Raw genomic sequence first — 26,793 nt, forward strand, 5'->3', positions numbered from 1 at the left:
TTGATAGTTGATAAATATCGAAGTATAACATTTGACTTACAAATTGGTGTGGTGAAAATTTGAATGTTGTACCAGCCTGATTTGAACATGAATATTTTACTTAATAGACACAGTTTTGAATGAATGAATTTAATATATATCAACTATTAAACAATTTATCAGTCACTTCAAATAATGTTGATAGCATATTTATCTTACACATCACACAAAAAGGTGTGATTACAAAAGTTAACTCATTCAATATTGATTTACTTCGAGAAGTTTTTGATTTGGATAATTTACACTAATCATACTCCGAAAAAATTAAAGGAACTTACGATATTCAAAACAACATATTTAATAAGAAATCAATTTAGACAAATTAACCAGAAAAAAGCCTAAACTAATTGAATGCCATTACTTCACAGTTCATTACCCTACTTGGGAATTAAGGCCTATAACCTAAAATAAAACACCCATAAACAATTCTGTCGGCAATCAGTCGACTTCCTCACTCAGAAATAGTTACAAAAAAATATCGAATGTGCGCGCCCCTTGTTGAGGTGTTGGCGGCATTTTGAATTGGTAACCTACACCAACCAGCTGATACCAATCAGAAAATATGCAAATATATGGGTAAGACGTCAAGAGTGGTATAAAGGCACGAAAAAATAAAAGATTCAAGAAGTGTATAAATTAGTATGGACAACGTAAACAGAGAGTCACCTTAAAATTACCAACAGCGTTCCCAATATTAACATGATTTTTGTCGTTTTAACAAACTCCCATATCAGCCCATCCAGGAATCACGAGCAAAAAGTTTACAATATGCCCAGAAAGTTATGTAACCCAAAAAGTGGACAGTGTGATATTTTTTTTTTATTTTCGGAATTAAAATCGAATAATCGTTTCGTTTCGTTATCATGATATCCGACTAAGATATACGACTTTTCCGTTCTTCGGAATTGATTTGTATTCTACAGATGGTTTTGAAGACGAGGTAACTCAGCATCTGGTTTTAAAATAAACAAAAGAAGCTTTCGGTAATCCTTTGACCGGCAGTCGTAAAACACAGAAGTTCCAATAAAAAAGAACTTGTCAAATAATGGTAGTATCTTTACCAAATGAACTTATAAATCTTACGGAACATGATAGATATCCCATAAAACAGACACTAAAATGTGATAAAGCGGTAACAGGATAAACGAAACGAAAATGAAATAAAATACTTGTTTTTGTCTTGTTAAACACTTCAAACAATGTTTAAAATTCAAAGCAAAAATAAGCTTGAATTAAAATATATATACACTGTTTCTGAAATATTTTTAAATGATGTTTATACCCGAAACTTTTGTTATAATTTTGTAACAAGCTGAAATTCCATAACAACAAGTTAGTTGGTTTTGAAAAGTACAATAAATAATTTCTAAAACGTTAATTTCAAAACAAGTTCACTTAAATTAAATACTTTTTTTAATTATAAATCAGTTTAATAAAATCAAAAGAAAAATTCAAATTGATTTAATTAAGAGTAACTATCTATTTCACAAAATAGAAGTATTGTAGAATAAATGGGTAAATTACGTAGTAATAAAACTAGTCACTTAATCGTTAATATTTCATGACTTTTTTTTCTCAAACTGCATCTTTATTAATTCACAATAAATCACTATTTCTTAAATAAAAACAAATTCATCGAGCAAAGTTGTTATAAATACAAATTTATTGATTTTATCTATAACGAACAAATCTAATTGCAAATAAAACTCACATTGATTATACAAAATTAAATACACTTTTTCTTACAATAATTCCTTGAAAGTTGTTAAAAACAATCGATTATTTTATTGATTTTCTAATTACAAGGTAATGTACCAAGAAATCATTTTGATCAGTATTTAATATTAATGTGAACGATTAAAAATTAAATAAACAAATAAAATAAGATCAATAGAAAATTTCCAATGAGTTTTGTTTTATATGAGCAATTAAATAAATTATAAGATTTGTTTCATGTTATATAAAAACTCTTCTTTGTAGCAATTATACATAGTTTTATTTTTCATCACGTTCAAATTAAAAAGTAAAACTAAAAAACAGCTCGTGTTTATTTTTACTGCCTTGCTGTTAAATATTTATAATGTTTCTAAGAATGCAATAAATTTTGCACTGCTTTGTTTGCAGTGTTTTATGCCTTTCTTCGGTTTATCGATATTTAAATAATCAATTTTCTGTTGAAATTGCCATTTGCATTTTAGTCCTCTAACATTTCTGACAACAATATCGGACGTACTGTGAATGTATTTTCAGCCGTACATCAAGAATATAAAATGATTTACAAAGCTTTGAGAACAATGTGCTACGCTCTCTCTTTTTAAAGGTTGGGGTCGAAATACTATAAAATACTGTATCTCAAAATATTGTATTTCAAAATACTGTATGTACAAAATACTGCATGATCAAAATGCTGTATCTAAGAATTCTGTATTTCAAAATTCTGTATACCAAAACACTTTATGACAATACAGAATTTTGAGCATACAATATTTTAAAATACAGCATTTCGACCCACTCCCCTTTTTAAACCCTTCCTTATTTTCCTGTAGCTTGCACTGTATTAAAACATCTTAAGGCACCTTACAGTGTTATGACCTATAAAGTAAAAACCTAGTTTTCTATTTTTTTAATAGCTTTTCCCTTTTTTGTTAATTTACTTTTTGCACCCAAAAGTGTGTATTAAAAACGTAAAATTACATTTTGACTTTTTCCTATTTATCCATCACTTCTATGTCTGGATCTCTGGAATTAGCATGTTCATGTTCAGTAACAGAGATTTCAATGTATACCCCACTTAAAAGTTTATCAAACAGAAAGTGAAACTCCTTGCTAATTGCTTTCACTTTCGTCCTGACCCACATCCTACAAAATTTGTATAAAAGTGAATAATACATGAACTCGTTTTCATTTTCAACATGATATTTCATTTATATGGTACCTAATTAACAGTTAGCAACTTCCTAACGAAGTATCCATTTAATTTTCCCAAACACAATTTGTACGTGGGAGGGACTCCTTTGTCAAAGGATAATATCAAATTATTTACATATAACCAACAACTTACGAAGTATAAAAATAGCTGGCATATTATTGGGTCATTCAACCGAGTGGGTGTCGGTGGCGTATGCGTAACCTTTTCTCTTCTAATACGTAGTTTTTTTCGAATAAGTAAGTAAGTATTTGTTTAATATCACTTTTATAGGTTAACCCTAGGTGAATAACGTACAAATGTATACGTTTGTATATTTATGTTGTTTTTCAAATATTATTGTTTGACCCCGTTTTAAGGAGGAAATTGACTTTATGAGAACACGAACACGGTTTTTGGTTGAAATCATCGTTCTCCATTTTATTTTAACGTATACTAAACTTAGTCTACTAAATAATGTCGGAAATATTGCGTCTTACTCTTAAACAACAAAGTCACATGGCTTACGTCATGTCTTAGACATTCCAGTGGCAAAAAGGTAAACAGAAAGTGGGGAAGAAAGTAGTATAGCAAAGACTCGTTTATGGTTATCATCGCTTTTACTGTATATGCCGATATACAAGCCCAAAGAAATAATAACCAAGTTAAAGATTGAAAGTGATGGGTTTTTTTTTTATGGACAGACTAAATTTTTGCAATGGATTATCCAGTTATATTTTTTATTTTTAATCACTGAAATGGAGGTGGTTATTTAACCCAACTAACTTGAATTTATTTCCGGTTTGTCATTATAATTTACAATGTTTTATATTTTTCTGTGTAATTTTTTCAGATACATTTTTTTTGTAGCTTAAGCTTATATTGGATAAAAATGCACGAGGCATTTAAAAACAGTAACTATATTTAATATGGAACAATTTTGTAGTTATAATAACATACATTTGATTGATATATTACTGAATGATTAAGTGACCTTAATTGATTAAGAAACAAACAAAAATCGAAGTCTATTTTCAAAACAAACTTTATCTACTTTGTACATACATTTTGAAAAAGTATACATGTTAATATATTTTTTAAGAAACTTTGTATGTTTAACTCATGTTCAAAGGAATAATTGTTACAGAAATAAAATCTAGCGACAGGTACTTGCTGGCTGTGCAAGTACCTGTCGCTGGATTTTATTAAGGTACAATAAATTGCACAACTGCATACCTTTATACCATGTCAGCAGCTGTTAAGGGTCATTTGGCAACAATTATTGCCTTAAAACGTTATACTCTTTTGACTTTGTTTAAAAAAAGTATGACCATATTATGTTAGGACACAAATACTAGAGTTATTTTTATCTATCTGTGTTTGAATTGTTTTTGAATCTTAAAGCCCATGAACTTCAGTTGTCTCATATAAATTTTTCATTGCAAATAAACTGTTTAAAAAGCTGTGAATATTTTTATTTTTAAACTTGTTAACATTGTATACTTTATATACCAAATATAGTTAAAACACAGAACCACACTAAGTTTGAAATATGTACTGAATTTAAAAAAAAAGATGGTCACCGTAGTTGCAAGGCGTGTAGATATTGTGTTGTATTTTTTTAAGGAATCTAATACTTAAGTTTTCCACTGCCATTAAAGTATGTATAAGTATTTCATAGTCCATAACAACATAAAAGAGAAAGAACAAAAAATGAAGAAATAGGCTTCTGGTAGGCAACAACCTTCACCTCGCTAGTTACAGAGTTTGGATTTATGGGGGTTGGTGTTCCACTTTGACCGGTCGCTTGATTCGTTGTTATTTTTTTATTTTTTTTTTGTTGTTTCTTCTTCTTTATTCTGCCTTGATTAATTATTTCTTGGTTATTCTTTATTAAAGTTTAAATTTTTTTTAAACTGATACCTTTTAGAATATACGTTTATATAATACTCTGTTTTTATTTCAAGCAAAAGGTTAACATCCTGTTGAAACTGATTTAAATCAATTAGAGTTAAATTTTGGGCTTTAATTGTTAGCGAACATGAGAGAATGTTATTGAAAATACATGACATTTGAAATTATTTTTTAAAATTGTATGATTAAACGAAAAACCGTAATGTATGTATGTATGTATATATATATGAAAGCATGAGTGAAAAACAAGGGAAGTTGGGTAGAGCTTGAGGCAGGTTTGGAAGCGGATATGAGTTTTGGTAAATTGCAGGTTATTTTGAGATCTATTTTGAATTATTAAAAAATATAGTTGTTATTAGAAACTTTGGAAAATGATGCTTTAATGCAATACCTAATAAAAAAGGAGGACGATGAACTTCCACACGCGACTTAAAAATTACCGGAAAGTATTAATTTTCGAAATGCAAAGTTCAATAAATTCCGTGGCAAAAGTTTATTTTAATATTAAATTTAATTTTATTGACATTCTACTCGTTACTGAAGTACTAACATTTTTAAGTTCCTTTACTTTAAATTTTTAGTTTTTATGAGAATAATTATTTGTTTATTACCTCCCATTTTCAATTATGTGAAAAAAAAAACAAATTAAATTCGTCAGAAAATTGAAGACTAAGCCACTGAATTTTTTGACATATTTTGATGAAATTATCTCTTGAACAAAAGAATACGATTACTGAGCTTATTCCCCAGATATGGTTGACGAAAAACCACAGACATCTCTCTAAGAAGAGTGGATTTTGATTTTGGGGGCTATTAAACCTGGACAAATGAAAAAAGTTACTATTTGACAAATCGGATGCATTACAATAACTTAGTATAGACATTTTGACAGCTTTTAAAAAATTTAAGACAGCTGCTGTCAAACAGAATTAAACAACGTCTTAAAAAAGATTCTAGATTAAACGCATTGTGGATGAGTATATCGGCTTTGAATATCAAAAAGGCTATGATACCACTCTCCTCAGTTGTAACATACATACATCATGTTTTTTTTTTTAATACTATTGGATTTTTGAAATACGTTAAATTTTATGAATTTATTTATCAGCTAATGAATTTTTCTACATCTTTCCTGATAAAAACTAAATCAGATCAGAAATTTTTTGTGACCAATTAAAGAATAAATATACATATACTTAACCAAAAAAAAAACAAACAAAAATAGCGGAAATTAACCTTGATTAAAACCATAATTTAAAAATTCCACTCTTGTCTGCAATCAATAAAATAAAATTATAATTATTACAAACAAACATAGAAGTGTAGACACACTCAAAATACAAAACTGACTAAAGAACATAGTCGCAGTAGCTATAAGTACCAAGAATTATATTGCACGTACTTAAAATTGTTCCTAGTTTAATCAACTTGGCGACTCGATATATGAAGTCAAAAAACAACAACAACAGCCTCATACTTGATGTGAATTTTAAATTAATTCTCGCAAAAATAATAAAATAAAAAAAATACGAAAATATTAAACAAAAGAATAAAAAATAATAGCTGGAAAATTTCAATAATCATAATTTTATAAGTTTTTCTCCTACAATGTTCATTATCGCTAATTAGTTTACAATAATTCAAAAAGAAACTCTAGATTCTCAAAATTACTTAAGGAAATAATTTATCTAACTCAAAACGGTTTGAGCTCGAGCTGGGGTGTGCGTGTCAAAAGCACTTCCCCCTTTTTAGGAGCCGAGCGGCGGCTGGCGTAAGCAACAACTCCAACTATTTCTATACCCGCTGATAGGGAGAGGGGTGGTGCACGAGTTTGATTCCAATAGTTAACGATGACATTGAGTGACCATACTTATGATCATTGATCAGAACCATAGACACCAGACAAAGCCGCCAAGTAGATATTGTACTTTTTAGTATATAGAAGCGCGTTTGCTAAATTCTAAGCCGGTCGTGGCTTCACATATCAATTAGTCTCTATTGTTCTATTGGAAGTTTGTAACATTGGTTGGTTGATCATGTTTAGCTTTTTTATTTTTTTTTAATTCCTTCTGTCAAACACTGGCAGGAAATAAATCTCAGATAGGTTCTACTGTTCTTCAGAACCGTTTGCATTGTTAGGCGTTTCATATACAGAGAAGACCAACGACGACGATGACGACGCGCCCGCTTATTCCTGGTCAGTGGAGTTAGAGATCTGGTGACAACTTGATTGCTTGAAATTGTGAAATGCATTTACCATAACTTACTAATTTTGTATGGAATACTTGATTTGGAAACTAAATGATTAAAAAATTGATACATTTTAAGAATAATTTAAAACGATCAAAAACACGTCCTAATTCGAAGGTGGTTTTAAAATTTAATAATTTGATTGTGGATAAAGCTGACACCAGCTCCTTAACTTTTATATAAATTCTCGACGTCAAGTAAATGGCTTAAAAAATGCAGGCGCTGGCGTCCATCGTGCCGGTGTTAGCGGCGGAGTCGATCGCAGAGGTATATGATGGCGGCGGCGGCCGGCGGCGCCGGCTTAGGTGGTTGATGATGCAGATTGAGTGAATTGAATAGATACTTTGATCGTTAAAAATTATTACAGGTGGATTACACCGATTTCATGTTCATAATTTATTTACCTTCAACTGGGGGTTAAACTAAACAAAAACCAAAAGGAACCGATACTATAATATTCTGCTGGAATATTAGAAAAATACTTGAGACATGAATTGCATGCAGCTATGCATGCGCCAATGTTTCATGATTGGGTGTGGTAGTCACGTGCTTCTGAGCTGGTACAAGTTGTCTCCAGTGATCTTTGGCAATGATCTTTTTGCGGGTGGATAGATGTCTAGTGTCAACAGATCAGTTAACGAATAAGACATGGTTCTAGGATACGCATTAAGTTTTTCAAAGAAAGAATTAACGTGAGATTTTTGTATGTTGTTCTGATGAGAACAATCACGTACTCATTTCGAAAACGTGAGACTTAGGTTGGTGTATACATAAAGGTATGTTATATTAACAGAAAATCAAATTGCGGAAGGCTTGGCGTTTTAATGATGGGTAATTTTGAAATATTGAAGACAATTAAGGCCTAATGGTTGCATAGAAGAATTTTTATATCATTTTATGTAGTTCCTTATGGAAGTTTATTAAAAATTATAAAATTGAGGAAAAATAAAGAAAAAAATAAAATAACGATCGAGCTAAAGAATTAGTTATTTTTACAAACAATTTTAGATAAAATAATCCGATCACTTTAAAAATCATCTAATTAAATTGCCAAACCTTGACCCACAAACCATCACAGTCAACTTTAGAGGTTGCTGCAACTAATCACGCAATTTAATACAATTATATACCCTCTCCAACATTTAACCCCAAAGAAAATTCAACAAAAAATACTCACTTCAAATTAGTAATTTAAAAAAAAAGTATGAATATTGTTGCTTGTCATGAAATACAACTTCCACAATGCTTTAAATTGACAGGCTTTGAGTTATTTTTTGCAAACTTTATACCTAATATAGTAGAAAACTGAACAAAGAACAATCAAAGTAATAGAAGTTGTTATTAGAAAATTCAAAATATTTATGGATTTTCATGATGAAATTAAAGTTAATAAATTTTTTTGTAGCTAAGTTAAATGGTTTTCTTGACAAAACTTTCAATCAATTATACGTATAGAACACAAATTGCTAAATATTTTATTTAAAACAAAAAAACTGCCAATTATATGAAAACATCGTTTTACAAGTTTGCTGTTCTAACGGACGTCAGTCAATAACAATCAATTAACGAATTAATCTTGAACCCAGGCCGATGGGTGCATTTACAGTTAATTGGTTCCTAGAAAACTTTACTTGCTCGTGCACCTCCCATATTACGATTAAAAAGAGCCGCACACTATTTTTGTAATGAATCAGCGCAAATTAAAAAAAAAAACACAGTCTAGTTGATGGTTAAACATCAGTAAACAGCTTGTAAATACATTATAATATAAATCACAAAATACAATTATTACCAATTTAAAACTGTATATACTTAATTAAATAATAGATACGTTTATAAAAAACTCATAGTGTGTGCTTTGATACTCATTCACACTTCCTAGAAAATCACTTTTAATTCCATGCCACACGCCTTAACTTCCGTCATGGTGAAGTCTCTAGGCTTAGAGATTTGTAATTTTTCGTCAAAGCATCACATTAAAATGTTGTTTATTTTCTTTAATAAAGAAAATCATTGCATGCTACATGCCACAAAGTTCACAAACATTGTAGCCTCATTTACATGATTTAATCACAATTTCAAATGAGATTGTAGCCACTTTGGGTCGGCTAATTCACCCCCGCTGAAGCTGGTCACTTCACATTAAAACATTTTCATTTCAGGGGATGAGACATAAGTCGGGAGGCCGGTCGGTTAGAGAAACAATATTAAGCTTGTTGTTTATAAATGCATACAATTTGCATTAGCCTTCAACTTTAAAAATTCTTTTTGAATGGTATAATGGCCACGTGAGATGAGCATTAAATAAACCAGGGATCATTCAAAAGTAAAATATTATTAATAAGTAGTGAATTCTGAAATATACAATAACATAAAGGAGTTTTCCATTCCTTTTGTTTTGAATAAAAATTGGATAAAATGAGAAAATAAACCAAGGTATGAAAATCCGAGTATTTTTGATATAAAAAAAATAAATTGGATGGCGCAACAGTCCGTTGATAACTAGGGCGTAGTGACTTACAACTCTCATCCATTCCTGTGTGCGAGTACTGTTGTCAGGAAAAGGACCTACAGTTTTACGCCGGATCCGAACGGCTTATTTGAGAAAGCACTTTTCATGACAAGAATTACGCTTGGAGAATTTGTCAATTCTTCGCAAGAAAATTTTTTTAAATGGAACCTTATCTTGTATAATTAAAAAATTAATAGTGTGCTTGTTTTTTTTTATAATAAGCACACACTTAAGGGGATATTACTACCCTTATTATGTAAAGAAACAGTGTAAGCACTATGAAGAGGAGAGAGAGAGGTTGAAAGAAGGTGAGTATTGCAATGGCTGGGAAAAACAGAGTGTGGTAAGGCATTCCACATTCGCGTAGTACGGCTAAAGAACGAGTCTCTGTACTTGACAGTACCACCGAAGTTGGGCTCCAGTGTATACTGATGATCATTTCTAGAAGCGCAAGTATTACGGTTGAACTGTTAAAATAACGGTAAAAAAGAGTGAGACGTAAAAGATCCTATGATGGTGTTATCACCAATTAATTTAAATGCTCTACGTTCAATGCCGTCCAAGAAGCTAAAGTAGGTTGCAGGTGCAATAGCCCAGAGATGAGAGTTAAACTCTTGCTTTAGACGTTTATAAGTTTTATAGACAACAGCCAGATCAGAGGGGAAAAAAAACTTCTTGCATCGCCCAGAAAACCCAAACATCTTGCTGCTTTTTTGTCGCCATCGCGTATGTTATTATTCCACAAAATGTGGTTGGTGATACACATACTGAGAATATCGAGATGTTCAGTCTTCTCGATGCAAGCGCCATCCATGGATAATGGCAGGGGGGGAGTATCTCGCTTTAACGATACAAAACAGCATTGGGTTTTCGAAGCATTAAATTCCACGCGATTTCTTATTCCCCATTGTACAATGCTGTTTAGGTCGGAATTTAATGGGCTTATCATATTTTGTCGTTGCAGTTACACATTCGAAGAAGAGGGATGTGAATCTGAAAACGAATATGATAAGCTAAGAGTACTATCGTCAGCGAAACAATGTATTAGTTTAGAAGTTGCAGACAGGAGAACATTGATACAAATTAGAAAGAGTGTTGGAAATAGAACAGAGCCCTGAGGCACACCAGCATTTATTTTGTGGTTTTCAGACTTAAATTCACACAAATTGTATTCAACGATTCGTTTTCCTTAAATCAGTTTAGAGGATTTGTAAGTGTTTATCAGATAACCGATACTACTATTTTATTAAAATGCTGTCCCTGACTATTTATTCTATACTTCTTCTGCTCATATTCACTTTAAAAATAATATACTATGATGTGGTGTGAGACATCTTTGTTGAAAAGGAATTTTAAGCTAATGTTGTTTTATAAAATAAAATAAGCAGCAATTATTATTATTTAATGAATCGATTTGTCTTTGTAGAAACGTGATTTGAATATTCAGGATGTTGTTTACTGCTAAATACTTTTTTTTTTCTTTAAAAGACATTAGTACATCTGATATAAAGTAAATAGACATATTACTTAATGCAATTTATGCTAAGTTGGAAAGAAAACATCTTAAGATTCAATTTAAATTAACTGATCTTAATAATTTGTTTGTTAGTTATTTTGTATTGTCTGTGAGTTGAGTCAAATTATTATATTGTATCTAAGCATTTGAATCTGTTGTAATATTAAAATTAACATATTTCTTAAATCTGAATTTTATTAAATTTATTTGTTCAAAACACTCCTAAAATAAAAGTGAAAGGGAAGACCTACAATAAACTGTCTTAGACCCTCAAATCATATTTTCTACTCTATAAAGAGATTTATGTCAAAAGTTATGATCATTTGGTATCTGTCGCTGACGTGAGAGTCTTCTCTTAAAACATAATTAAATATTTAAACAAACATGACAAATAATTTCCATGACGACTTCGATGGATTAAAATAAATTTTAACTTCTATACTTTGCTTCCAACCACGTCGCCAGCCGCCGCCGCCGCGACGTACCATATCGCCACCGACCGACGAAGCAGGCGTCATCAGGGGCTTATAATGCTTTGAAATAATTTAAGTTGCGTTCCCGCTTAGCGGTGATTCATTTTCCGGTATTTATTTTACAAATGCGAAAATGACTCATCTTAATATGTAGACAATCGACAGATATCGAATAATACCACAAGTTTAACAAAAAAAAATGGTAATGAATGAGTTCAAACTTCAATCTCTCCTGCTGTTTAAAGCTGCTACCGCCCTATTGGATTCATGAGGCTTGAACCTCAGAAACAACAACTTGTTTATCTTATCATTAAGTTTAGTTTTTTTTTAAATTTTGCCACCGAAATCTACGTTACGCTTTCACACAGTGGGAGCAATAGTCAATATTGAGTGTATAAAATCGAACTGGAAATAATACTTGTGCCCAATCAAGATGCAGGGGGTTAATTGAAGTTTCAAAACGATCTTAACTTTAATAGTCTAACACACCATATTTTTCCGTAAAATTTCTCCAACCTATATTTACAATTTTTGGGCTTCTAACTTGTCAAATTAACGATGGGTTGGTTCTACTGTATGCTACGCCGGCCGCAAACTAATAGTTTATGTCATTCTTTGTGTTCTCATTTTAAATCCAAATTTTTTAAGATAAAACAAAATATTTATTTATTTTTGAAAAACGGTTTCCATCGAATAATAGTCAGCTCTTGGTCTCATGCAGCGCTCAAACAACAATTATAGTGGTGTTACGTCTCTAATGATAATAATTGTTATTATTATTATTACAAAATGATCACAAAGATAAGGTTATCAGGGCGTAACATTAAATCACTTTTTGTTGGTTTTTATCAAATTGCTTAGAGAACATTGTTTTCCAATACTCACACTCGAAACTCTCTAAAACCATAATTTTTTGTCGTCATTTTTTTTTAACACAAATGAAAACGAATTTTTACAAAAGTACACATTTTTGCAAAAGAAAATTAATACAACAAATGTACTTAAGTGCATAAAACACACCCATGACGAACGTTTGGAACCATTGAGTTAGGGGTAAACAAATTAATTTTAAATAATTTATTAACTGACAATGACGAAGAGAGAAGAACAATGTCTGCTTTTTGCTGCTAACAAAAATGTCTGTCAGCGATTGTGGTTGATGCAGTCTGCCATAAATTTATCTGTGGACAGAGCTCATTTCTATTTTAATTGCGTAGATATCTGGGCGGGCTTTTTATTACTAAACTAAAGGTGATTAGGTCATAATTTAATAGCAATTTGTCAGTGTTGAGTACTCTTTGTATAATAAATTGAAAGGTAGTTTATATTCCATACAATATGTATGCGTAAATGTTAGGAATATATAGTTTAGTGGATGTGGAACTGTCCGAGATCACAAATTACATGTCAGTTTTTCTTTTCTTTGAATGCGAAGATTTTATAAAGTGTTCGAGATTGAAAAATTGCATCGATTTTTAATTTTGTATACATGAGACAATTAAAACTAATGTTTAATGAAGTCACTGGTAAATTATTTTAAAAGAAATATTCGATTGAGTCATGTTCTGCATTTTGGGAGTAATTAATTATGAAGAAAAGGTCTAAAAGAAAGGTAACTCTTTCTCTTCAGTGTGAAAAATAAAACTTTGAACTTTTTTGAAATTCGAGATTTTAATTTGCGAGATTTTCTTGGGTGTACATTTTATTACGAAGTAATTGCCTTTTTCCAAGCATGTAAACATTTGAATAATTTGTAATGGCACAAAACTTAAAACTTTTAGTTTTAAGCTCTCTAGTAGAATGGTAGAGGAATCTTTGTAAGTTAATAACAAATGATTTTGTCAATTTAAAACGGTCTTAGCATCTTATAAGTTAAATAACTTAAGCTTAGATCACTTCTGACGTTTTAATTTAGACGTATTCTGATGCAACGTTTTTAATAAAGTAGGTACAAGTATTTTAAATGTTAGTAAAACTGATACAATTTTGGAAAAACCATTAAATGGCAAAATGTTTAGAATATATAAAAATACGTTGTTTTAATTTCCAATAAATTCATCTATTGCCTTAAAGCTAATGTTTTCAGAAGCAAAATTTATAAAAAAATAGTTTTCTACTTTTCAAAATATGTATAAAAAAAATTTATAAGGACATTTTTTAAACTTACCGCAGCTTGTGACGTTGTTTGTACGGGTTGTTGAGTGTCTGCCGCAACTGTTGATATAAGCAACGTCGCTAAAACTATGAACACACTTTGGCAGGATATGTTGATGATTGTGGCGGAAGTCTTTCGACTCTTCGTTTTACTAAAATCCTCGATTTCGTACATTTTGTTATATTCTTTTTTTGTTTGATTGCTTGATTATGTTATGTTGTAAAATATTTATCACTGTGTTTCTTTTCGAAGTTAATTGCTTCTCGTTAAAAAAAGTTTACTTTGTATTGTTAGAATATCATGTGCTTAATTAAACCTGAAAATAAATAGAAACAAAAAATGTATATGTTAGCTAAGCCCAAACATTAAATAGCATATACCACAATCTAAATGTCTAAATATCAACAGTCATTCCCTCAACTCATTGCTCCTTAAAGGGCAAACATTTGCCTGAAGTTAGCACATTCATTTAAATAGATTCCTATTTCTAGGCAAATACGAGTATATAACTACAGGTAGGTGCTTATAGGTTGTATCTATAGATACCTTATGGATAGGTTGGAAGTTCTTCCTTTGGTGTTTATAGTGTCCTGATTTCAAAAATAGAAAACCGGAGAAGCAACAAACTGCATTGCTTCTTCTTCTTCCTCTTTTTCCTTGCTCTGTGAAAATAATGGAAGTCCTATACAGCTCTTCTTCGGTGGATATGGTCATGAGGAGCGAGTCAAGGAATATACTCGTACTTACAAACAAAACTTACGAATCTATATAAATATAATGCATTATACTTCCATATAGCCCAAGCCCAAGCCAGGCTAAACTGGAAAATGCCAACAGGTTGTGGTATTTTAGATTGAGGTTGAGATTATTGAGCGTGAACTGAGTGTGAGGGAGGGCAAAAGGAAGAAGAAGGTGCATCGGAGTTGTGCCTAGATACATTCTCCGGAACCACCTTGGAATTATAACCTCATTTTGTTTGTGTTTGTTGTATTTTAAAATTAGATTGTGAATGTGGATAAAGCTGTGGTATATAACTTCAATGTGGAATATGATAATTTATTACAAGCAAAGTAATAAATTTATTTATTTCTTTGTCGCAACTTAAAGTATCTCATATATGCATGTTTGATGTATACATCGACCTTTATGTTCTTGAAATAACTTTTTTTTGTGAGTGATGAATTTTTGAAAAACACAAAACAATGCTGTGGTGGACTATTTATATAAACTTGAAAAAGATATTTGTATCCCTTTAAGAAAACGGAAATTTTATATACTATTTCGAACTTAATTTTTGTATTAAAGTATCTAAAGAGAATCATGTTTCAAGAATCAAAATTAATGTTTTTGATGCTAGTTTTGAAAAAAAAAAAAACATATCGCATGCAATGCATCATTTGTCTTAAGGTTTCAGTTCCTATCAAAAAGTATACTATGTACAAGACTTTCGAATGACACAAAGTTACCTACAAACTCTTAACTTTTTTGCTCAAACCAATCAGCATGGGAAATTCCAAGTAAAAGTACCCCACTTGTTTCCATTGGAAACATTTAGCCAAATTTGTACAGCCCCAAAAAACTGGTAACGTGTTATTTTTTCAGTTGAATTATTGATAAAACAAAACACTAGAAGGTGGTACAGCTACAAAAACACTGACAAAGTACAAGAAATATTTCCCCTAATCAATAAATATAGTTCGGGGTCGTGCGGAGATATTAACAAAAATGTTAGCATAGGTTTATTTTATAACATTTTTTAATACAATCTGAATATGATTTATTAAATTAAAGTGGACAAAAATCCATCAAGATAAGTCCACTATCATTGACATGTTGCATTGGTCTTCAAAACACTAAAATCTGGTTCACTGTGCAAGGTTAGTTTGTGGACTTAAAAATCCTGATCAAACGATAAACAAAATGGTGTGTTTGTTATTGTTATAGGGAAAGGTTTGCTATTTTTCAATAACAAAAATAGGTAGGTACATGTCGATAATATATTGTCAACATTTTTTTAAAATACTTTCAAGTTAAACAAAACTTTGATAAGAAAATACTTTAAACCATTTGTGAACACTTCTTTTTTGATAAAAAGAATTTATTTTGTAATATATATTTTCATTATCAACACATTTCATTCATATCTTAAAGATATGATTTTTGTGTAGATAACATTTGTTAATACTTGTTTAAATCAACAAACCAAAAAAGTTTAATTTGTTGGATGGTTGAGTTCTTATGTCAGATCTATTTTTAAACTTGAATTGTATTCAAATTTGAAAATCTAAGTTAAACCTGGCCTATTTATTTTAAATCAATGTATTTGGCCATGCAGTTTTTATTTCTGTATCTAATCAAACAATCTTAATGTAAATAGTATCTTTCTTTCTATTGATGGTTAATAGGTAAATACCTATGTTAAAACTCATTACATATCTCATATTTCTACGTTATCTTTAACCCTGAGTCCTGGAAATCAATTTTTTAAGGTCTTTCTAAGTTTAACCATGAAGCGTGGACAAAAATTTGAACGCCTTTGCCCTTGAACTGAATACGATTTCACGTCAGATTTAAGATTTGAATATGATAAAAAGTTAAGAAACGGTGGGACTTAAATGTAACTTACTATATTAAAGCATTGTGACAAAAATTGTATTTAAGTTGATTGACTCTTAAAATTAACTAACTTTGTAGATAATTGAACGTTGTGATTTGTATCTTTAATAATCATTATATTATTATTAATAATTATTGGCAAAGAGATTTTTCTGTATGCAAAAAGTATTCTCAAGAACCCAGGGTCAAAGATAGAAAATAATTTAGCAAACAAGCATAACACACTTTCTCACTGAAGGCGGCAAAATGCAACAAACTTCAAGAAAACATTCTTAAAATTATACAACTTAAGAATTAAATATATGGCTTAGTTTAGTTGAGTTACTTTTTGGAGCTAAAAAAAGCTATTTTAAATTTAGATGGCGAAATTATTTGATTTAAGCTTTGTGGAGATAAATAATTCAAAAATGTTTTCATACTAAAATTATGCAAGAGTATTATTTTTTTATTTTCTCGTAATTCAAAACTTATCCTGGAAACACATAAGTACGTACAATCGGATGTTGTTATCTTCTTAATTTTTGACGAGACTGTTTTGTGTTTTTTTTTTTGTTACCAATTGAAGTGATTTAGTGATATGTACTTAATTTAAATCACCTTTGTTTGATTTGTAAATAAAATGATTTTATTAATTTTACTTCTAAGCTGAGGAGCAAGAACCTAACCTTTGATTTATCAAGCAAGCAAAAGACTGTTCTTTGTATATTTAAGAGAGAAAAAAGTATTTCCTAAACAATATAAAAAAAGAAGGAAGATTTTTGCTTTTGAACAAACTACTTTAATTATATTTTTGTTCGGATAATTTTGTTGAATAAAATAACTAAAAGTCTTAAAATATGAAGCTACTTTTTTAGAACACATTTAAGGCTTTTTTCAGTGTCATTTCATTGAATAGATATTATTATCTGATGTCTTAATTAAGGAACACATTAATTATACATCTAACCACTTGGACTGTTTGTTCAATGTGAACAACGTAATCATTAAATCAAAATGTGTAAAGCTGTAATCAGAACTTATGGCGGTGAAGTCGTAATTAGTGTATATTTTCCATATACAAAAAACTCACTATTAAATTTATTTTGAGCGAAATTCATTAAATTCAATTTTAAGCCAGAAAATGTGAATTGTTATTTTTTGTGTACTTTACCTTAGATGACTAACTAATAATTTTTTTGAAACGAGAAAGATTCGTTTTTTTTTTTATTGTTTTATAATAATTTCTGAATGTGTCACCAGAAAATTTAAAAATTGTAAATTCATTGAATTATTTCTCCCTTTGTATTTTTTTTACAAATTCTCAATCTAAGAAAATAAAAATTAAATTTTTGAATACATTTTTTACTAATTACCATTATTCAAATCTAATTTTATAGGTTTTTATTTTTTGTTTCGAAACCGCTTGCTGAATTAATTTTTAGCCTTAAGTAAAATAAAAAATCAATAAAACAATGAATTTTAAACAGACAAAATCCTGAATGCAAAAATGAACTCACAAAACTATATATGTACGTTTTAAAACAGGTAATTTGTATAAAATTTATCAATTCCCACCAAGCTATGAATTTTAAACTTGTAATTCCATCTTAGGTCTATTAGGAAGCAACTTACAAATTAAGACAACGTTGTTGGTGCAGCACTGTTAGCTGCTGGATTCTCCTTTTCCTCTGTTTGATTTTATAACCATTTCATTATTGGAATAATGATGATCTTTGTGTATCTTCTATGCGGCTCTCATCTATGAAGTGCAATGCATGAACTCACAGAATTAAAACCCAAGTGACAGTCCCTGGTAAGATCACCGAACTTTCTTTCAAGAAATTGAACAGTAAAACCGATTCGATCCCACAATGCACTCTGAACACTTGTTTACACAGGAAACAAAAATATATTTATAATTATCTCGTTTTTTTTTATACAAATTTATTATAAGAGATCTTTTGTAGATACTTTTTGTGTTGTTTGTTTTTTAATTTCTTAAGAAAATAATATAAATCTCTTTTGACTTCAACAAAAATATTTAAAAAAATTTGTTATTTTTGTAACTCTTTGAAAAACTCAAAATTTGTATTTCTAATAAATTTCGCGTTATCAGTTTAAGCTTCCAAAAAAAGACGAAACCCTCGCGAAGGAGAACCGAGATATATTAAACCCAACTGATCGGTCGGCGACTAAATTAGCAACTGATCGATCAAAGCTCACCGCAAAACGCACAAAAGCTTCGCACTTGTATCTCGGGACGGAATATGTATCTACTGGTACTGGATAGGCAAGGCAAGGCATTCAACAGTCTACATATGTACATGCCTTACAGTGCTTGTTTTTGTTGTTGTTCTTCTTGCGTTAACTAAAAGATAGATAAACTTATCGAACAGTGCTAAGTGTATCTTTTGAATGAATGGGGCTTTTGTGGTGCAGATATTTTTTGTTCGATATTAATGTTTTGTGTTGTTTTTAACTTTTTAACTTTACTCAGCATAGGTAACTTTTTCTCTTCGATTTTTACTCTCAGTTAATATGGAATAGGACGGGGTCTTGAGGGGCCTGGGAAGCTGAATAAAGTGAGTTTCATTGGACTTGCATGGAGATCTCTCTCGTTTCGAGTCTTTCTCTCTATGCTGTAGTTATATTATTGGCTGGAAGTTGGAACTGAGGATGAATAATCGTTTGTTTCTTGGAAAATTAAGGTTGTCATACGAAAAAAAAGTTTTTCTTTTTATTTTAAGTTTAATATTCTTTGTAATACTGATGTCGAAGATGACTCGCGCAAGGGCTGAAGTGGGTTTTACAATCAAAAAGATATAAGTGGTGTGCGCTGTCTTGGATTTATTTTTAATCTTTTTTATATTCAGGTGAAGCGAAATCTGAGAAAAATCAGTCGGAACGGAAGAAAGATTTGTAATCTGGAATATTTTACTTTACTTATTTTGTAAGCCTAGTTATAATAGATTAAGTATTGTTTTTGATTAAACAGGATATAATGATGCGTGATTTGTCTGCTTAGGAAGGTCATAGAAACTGAAGGACTCTAATAAAAAAGAGCCTTTAAGGTACCTACATAAAAAATTGTTATTATTTCTGAAAGATGAAAAGTATCTTCGATTTATAAGAATGATCATAATATTAGTCCTTCACAATGTTTTTGGGCTATAGGGTCTACAAACTTACTTATTTTTAAAGATGATAGAAATTCTATTTTCATTTTTAAAGAGTAACCATAATTGGTGTTTATATTATTAAATAATAACATGGAGAAACCTATAATTACGTTTTTAAATGGGATAATTAACTGTTTCAGGTGTTCTGGTAGAGTAAATTTAAGATGCCTGGTTGAGTTGAAAGGTTTCATTGTATTCTAACAAAAGCCATTACGATCTTTTGTTGTCAATCGTTTCGTGTCAGATTAATCGATAAATATTTTTTGTTTAAACAACAAATCGATTTTCTTTGTGCCTGCAAAATTTTATAATTTTTTTTTACAACACATTTTTTTATGAATGAATGAATGATTCAGCTCAAAATTGTAAACTCTTACGTTAGGTAAATTCCATAACGTTTATAGTTCATTAATATTTTCCTATGATTTTTTCCCTTGGTTGTAAAATTTATTATAACCATTTACTTAATTAATTTTTTTATATTTATATTATGATTTGCAGCTTACTTGTCAATTTCCGGTATTTTACAAAGCATTCAGAGTCACCCACAATAAAAGCTGCCGCAGTAAAATTGTGTATGATTTTATGATGAAAATTATCTACATACATATCTTCGATACGATGAATCACATCAAAGTTCGAAGAAAATCACTTCCATTTCGATGCATTTGGAATAAAAAAAATAATGTTTTTAAGACTTCCTTAATACATTTACTGGTTTTGATCTGATTGATATTCAAGAAATTTAGATAAATTGTTGTTACGATATTTTTACAAATTAACCCATGACTTTCCATTCATGAATGAATAATGTGTTTTAATTAACATAAACTGTTATTCATATTTGATATTGATGTTAAATATATTGCGAATAACTGGAAATCGGGAACAACCAGTTTTACATATTAGGTTTATTTTATGGATTCATCGAGCACGTGTTGTAGGTTAAACCTTTTTCTCGTTAAGTTTAGGGCATGGGAAATGTGACAAGTTTATGTATTAAATACGTCAAAATTTTAGACGGATGACATAATATCATATAGCAAACAGTTGGATGATCACTTGGATACAATCTTTTATATTCACCATTTACCGTTAGTCAAAAGACAAATTCTTCTTCTTATTTAACTTCGTTTTTGCCATGATAAAATATGAAAATTAGAAGATATAGTACCTACATGAAGATTGGAGTGCTTTATTTCAAATTCAGCTAATTCTTACACTGAATTACTGTGTATTTTTAGAATTACAACTCTAGAAAAACACTTTAATATACTTTGTGCAATACCTAAGCTGATTCGCCGATATAGCGTCTAAGTAGTGGATGCCAAGACTCATAGGCCGACCAACAAGCGACGGAGGTATAAAGAACTTAACATTTTTGGGCATCTTGCCCAACCAATGTTATTTTTCGAATGAAGCGCTTCTTAAGGTTTACATTTAAGAATGTTTGAAGTAAGTCTAGTGAATAAATTTATCAAATAACGAAAAAAAAGTTTGCTGAAATTGGTCTTAAAATGTTGTCAAATGTACCTTATTTTTAATAAACTCCTTTTATTATATTTCTTAAATTGTAATGCGAGAATATCTTCGGTTTATAAGAATGAATATACATTTTTAAACAAATTTAATTAATAAGAAATAACGGCGCAAAAGTTTAAACGATTAAGTAAAATGTTAAAGTCATTTTTAGTTATTTACTAAGTCAATTTTAAACGATTTTAACAACTTACTCTCTCTTAACAATTTGATAAAGTTAAAATCAAGCAATGGCCATTTAAACGTTAAGGAATTCGCTAAATTTATATGACATCGGTACAATTATTCTTCTAAGGGTGGTTGATAGAATGATCAACAATTATGAATTTCAATAAATAGGTCTGTTTAAGCGTATTTAGAAATAAAATAAATAAGGTGACGCAACAGTATATTGAGAACTAGGGCTTAGTAACTTACAAGTCTCAACCGTTCCTGTGTGCCAGTAATGTTTTCAGGGATGGAGGATCAGAAGAATCCGAACGGCTAATTTGAGAAAGCACTTTTCATGACAAGAATTACTCTTGGAGAATTTGACAATTCCTCGCAAGAGGCAGTTCCCCTGAAAAAGACTTTAGATGGCACAGGCAGGGATCTAACCCAATACCTCTGTCATGACAGGCCAATGCACTAACCATCATTCGACGGGTTTCTTGCTTAGATGCTCGTTTTATAATATGACGCCCTTAGCAGTTTACTAGTTAGCAATAAGAAAAGGAAGGTTTGAAATTTCGGACTCCCTTAGTAAACAGCTAAATATTTAGCAAATTACCAACTAGTAAATTGTTAAATCTTTAGCAATATGTTGTTTAAAATTTTGCGAAATGCTTTTCTGATTTAGTAAGGCAATGACGTGGATGTTTTTTCAATCCATCTGTTGAACTCAAAAATATTAATTTCAAATTCCTTAGGACCAGTTTTTCAGTGTAAGTTTAAAAGTTATTATGGGGTAAGTAACCAAAGAAAACTGATTTATGTCAATACTTTTTTCACTATTTAAAGGTTTTTAGTTATTTCGATTTTTATTTTAAATTTTATTTTATTTTAACCCTACTGCAAAAAAATCTGTTATAATTCTTTTGCGAATAGAGGTTCATAGGTAATTGATGAAATAAAAATGCATAATACGAAGTCATTAATTTTGCCTTATTTTTAATAATGAACCCGGTTTTCTATTTCTATTTTAAACTATGCATTTTAAGTTTCGAATAAGCGAAGATTGAGGATCTTCCAACCTCTCTATTAATGGTTACAGAAAAGAACAATAATAAATGAGCAATACAACCCCAAATAAACACGTCTTCTGTGAAATGTCTTAACTCGTCTCTTGCATAATAAACTAAAAAAACATTCACTTATTCAGCAAGTCGTAATTGATCTTCTAACTAAGATTATATAAAAGTACGAGTATATAAAGATCACATTAAAAAACACAATCCTTCAGAAAAATTATATGCACAACACTCAACTCACCTGCATCTGGTTTTTTAAAAGGTCCGAATCACAAAATACGTGTCGTTAGCGGTTTTTTATTTAATTTTTCTTTTTTGACTTATTGCAGTTATGTATCTTTTGTTGTTCTTTTGACCTTAAATTTTAGAAGATCAACTCAATGTCCCTCCTCTTTTTTTGTTTTGATAGATGTATATATTTTTCAAGACCAATCTCAACACAAATCTGTATATTTATGCAAAAAACACAGCACAATTAAATAAATTTTATATTTTTCTTCTTTTAACAAAACAAAAATGGGTTCAATGTAACAACTTAGAACTCATCCGAATGATATCTTGACGTAAAAGAGTTATGAAAAAAAAACTTTATCAGTTCTTATGTCGTGTGATATACAAAGATAGATACGCGATTCTGATATGTGAACAAACGCAAAAGATACTTTAATTTTGTTATCACACTCGAAAGCTTTATTTTTCACTGATTAGAAATTTGTACAGAAAACAAACGGTTTATTTGTTTTACACGGATTGCAAAATATCTCCGTAAATATGGCAGTTTAGAGTAACGTCCGTCGTCGTCGAATTTAAAACTTAAACACCCTGTTAAGTATTATCCTTTGTCTGTTTTTATGGGTTGAGCTCACTAGGAATTGAATATTTTAGAATAATTCTTATCTCAAAATTTCAACAATAAAAACAAAATTAAAATTATGAAAATCCAAAATTAATAAACATCAACCGCTGGCGCTGGAGTTCGCGGCTCGATTAAGACTCTCTCTGCCGAGTGTAGTCCGTGTCAGTGTCTACAACTATTCTCGACGAAGTCACGCGAATAACAAAACTTCTCTGGCTGCCAAGAGGGTGCTTTATTTAGCTTCTTTAGGACGAGACGAGACGAATCGCAATCGAATCGAATGGAATAACGAAAACGAACGACTAACGTACAAAATAATAATACGCCAATGATGACGGTCGTCGTCGACGTCGTCGGTGGCAAGTTTATTCTAACACGGACTTATGTTGCTTGTGGTGTTTTATATTCTGTTCTGGTCTCTATATTTTGTTTTGGGCTTGTGAGGTTTTCTTGGCATAATCGAGTGATTCATTTGAGTTTTGTTTCATTTGAGCGAATACAAAAAATAAAATAAACAAATAAAGCAACAAGAAAGTACTTTGGTTGTTATTAATCTTAATTTATATCAAAGAATGTATCTTAAATGAACTAACGGTATTCGAAACAAGTGCAATGGAGTCATGAAGGTTATAACGAACAGAAAATAAATCCAAAATTTTGTTTACCTACAATCCTTGTTTTTGAACGATGTGCCTTCAGCTTCTAGGTATTTTGGTATAGGGAATTCCTTGAGGGTAAGCTTGTTCTAATTCACTCAAAAGAGCTTTAAAAATCTTTGCTCTTAAGTATGTAAAACTAAGTAAAGCTCCTTGCTCTTATAGTATATTTCACTTAACTATGTTAACTTGTTAGATTATATACTTTTGTAATTTTTGCTTAAAATTAAATCGCGCAGCAATCGCGATTGGATTGATTGTAACACAGACTGAACATATTGGAAAGAAATTCAAATACTTTTATACCCTAAGAATGACTATCTAATTCTCGAGGCGAAGGTGAAAAGATGAATCTGATGACTTTGCCTGGAAATCGTTGTTTATTTTTCATTTTTCAATTTTTATTTCTTACAATAGAAGAAGACAAGTGCAATTTTATTGTGTCAGGCTCAGGATATATTGCCGATGAAGAAAACGGGGATGCGGGTTAATTGTGTTCACTTTTTATTATTTATTTTGTTTTAATCACATTAAATGAATACTAATTAGGCTTTAGCTGGAGTGGAGTTTGAGTTTGATTGAAATTGAAGAGAATTTATGACTTTTGTTGCAATTTGTGACAAAACTTATAGACCGGAATCTATTTTAATTCAAAGAAGAAACAAAAATATGAACAATAATGAAAAAATAAGTTTTCTTTACCCACCTTTCGTTTTGTTTTGTATTTAGTTTGAGAAAGGACACAGGCAGTAAAACAAAAAGGTTGATTATTTTTCAATGTCAAGTTGAATTGGAACTTATCCAAATATGCCAGTATTTTGTAACAAAAGCAAATGAAGTCGTGTGTTTTTATTCAACTATGATGATAATTTTATAACTGGGACTGGATTTGGTTTTGTGATAAAAATATTTATACGAACTGATAGAGTTTGGGGGCAGTAGATATTTGAATTTTTAATTTTTATAATAAGCGCACACTCAAGGGGATATTACTACCCTTAATACGTAACGACACAGTGTGCTAGGAAAGGGGGAAGGGGTTGAAAGGGAAATACAGAGTGTGGTAAGGCATTTCACATTCGTGTAGAACGGCTAAAGAACAAATCTCTGCACTTGCCAGCACGAGCGAAGTTGGGCTCGATCTCAATCTTAATGCTCCAGGTTCAATACTGTTCAAACATAGATAACTTGCGGGAGAACCAACCGAGAGGATTGGAATTATACTCTAGCTTTGGGCGTATATAAGACTTGTACTCGTAGATAGCATCTAGATCAGAAAAGCAGAAAAACTTCTTCCATCGCTTTAGAAAACCCAAACATCTTGCGGCATTTTTCCCCAAGAGGTGGTTGGATAATGGCGTCAGCAAAACAATGTATTGGCCAAGAAGTTGTAAACAGGAGATCATTAATAAAAATGAAAAAAAGTGTTAGAGATAGAACAGAACTGGGACACATTAGCATTTGTTTTGTAGTTTTCAGAGCTGCAATAAGCTGTAAAGTTTACATTTGTATACCTAGAGGGAAAAATGGAATCATTTTCAATATTATTGATTTTAAAATAATTGTAGGAAAAATTTTAAAGTCATATAAATAAAGTCGTTTTATCATCTCTCTTAACACTTTAGTGAAGTTAAAATCACAAACAGCTGCTTTGACTTCAGAGTTTCTGAAATTTAAATTTGATAGTTCCGCTCCCAGTTTTTTTTTTTAACTTACGGATTCTAAGAAGGATGTTTAGCTGCGTAACAAGCTTTGTTTATTGTTGTTTACAAGTGCTCGAAAGGAATGAAAAAAGAAAACGGAGTCTTTTACATACAAAATAATGTGAACTTAAAATTAAGAGCATAAAAAGTGCGTACAAATTAGAATAAACCTTAACTTGTAATCAATTTCAAACAAAAATAAATCTAAGCTTCTAAACAATAACTCAAGTCTGCTAACAATCGAAAACACACACACAAATAACAATTATTCTATTAAAGAGGAAATATAGATAACCGAGGTAGATTATACAACTTTGAATTTAATTAATATACTCGTCTTGAACAATAGTTTGCGGCATCGAAGAAAGAAAAAATGTTACAATGCATATTATCCAAGACAATGCAGTATGCACCACGTTGGAATTTGAGAAATATCACTCGGAAATGTATAGTGCATAAGTATAACATCTCTTGTTTTTGGAATAACACTCAAATTTGAGCAAATGCATCTAGCAGACTTCATTTGGTATTATTTGTATCATATTGTGAAGTAAACAGAAGACAAAAATGAATGAATGCATGATGATGATATTAATGTCTTGCCTCGCCCATTCAGTGTACTGGGGTTGATATCAATTATTAATTTTGTTTTCTACTTTAAACAAGATACCAACAACACCCCCACAACATATACCATTGAGTCTAATTAATTCCTCGTGAACTCACTGCCCATAGACTCGATATTTATGTATATTCCTATGTATGAACAGTACAACCCGAATAAGTCTTCTCGTTTAGGTGTCAAATCCTCATAAACCTTTGCTTAACGACTTTCCCTGCTTAATTGCCTTTTACTTTCTATACTTTTATTGAACTGCACTTGAATCATTTAACTATCACTTTCTTGTCTTGTGAATTATGCCTTAAGATTCAATGAAAAAATTAAATATACGCTTAAATGGTGTTTTTTTTGTTATTATGTTTTTTTAATATTCAGAACCCTCATAGTTGCCTATTGAATAGGGGAATTATGGTAACCGGGATTTACTGTATGTATTTAGGTGTAGGTAGCTATAATATTAATCGATGCGAAACCTTTAGCCGCAAAAGTCATTGCCACGCAACAGACTAGCCAGGGAAGGGGAGCAACACGATATTTTAACACGAGACAAGGGAAATACCTCTGACCGTTTCTATAGACAAGATGACCATGTCGACAAATATTAACCACAAGTTAAGTGAGAAAAGTAAACACTTTTAATGCAAAATACT

General features: G+C 30.6%; 1 protein-coding gene and 1 long non-coding RNA gene across 8 annotated transcripts in view; one reads left to right on the top strand and one right to left on the bottom strand.

Annotated features, from left to right (window-relative positions):
* Positions 1-23,981, bottom strand: part of LOC129952208 (matrix metalloproteinase-14) — a 37,397-nt gene extending 13,416 nt beyond the window's left edge. For 3 of the 7 annotated variants that reach the window (XM_056064690.1, XM_056064686.1, XM_056064692.1), the window contains exons 1-2: positions 17,992-18,742; positions 13,777-14,080 (exon numbers count right to left, since the gene is read on the bottom strand). In XM_056064690.1, the coding sequence (XP_055920665.1) occupies positions 13,777-13,938 (162 nt within the window). In that variant the 5' untranslated portion in view covers positions 13,939-14,080; positions 17,992-18,742. Of the gene's footprint in view, positions 1-13,776; positions 14,081-17,991; positions 18,743-22,547; positions 23,494-23,827 lie in introns of those variants that run through there. The other 4 variants (XR_008782281.1, XM_056064691.1, XM_056064688.1 and 1 more) reach the window with 3 other exon arrangements.
* On the top strand, positions 17,625-18,292 carry LOC129952209 (uncharacterized). Its single transcript, XR_008782282.1, has 2 exons — positions 17,625-17,904; positions 17,971-18,292. It is a non-coding gene; the product is annotated as an uncharacterized LOC129952209 (long non-coding RNA).
* Positions 23,982-26,793: the final 2,812 nt, after the last annotated feature.

The sequence above is a fragment of the Eupeodes corollae genome, chromosome 3 (assembly GCF_945859685.1).
Source record: "Eupeodes corollae chromosome 3, idEupCoro1.1, whole genome shotgun sequence".
NCBI classification, from domain to species: domain Eukaryota; kingdom Metazoa; phylum Arthropoda; class Insecta; order Diptera; family Syrphidae; genus Eupeodes; species Eupeodes corollae.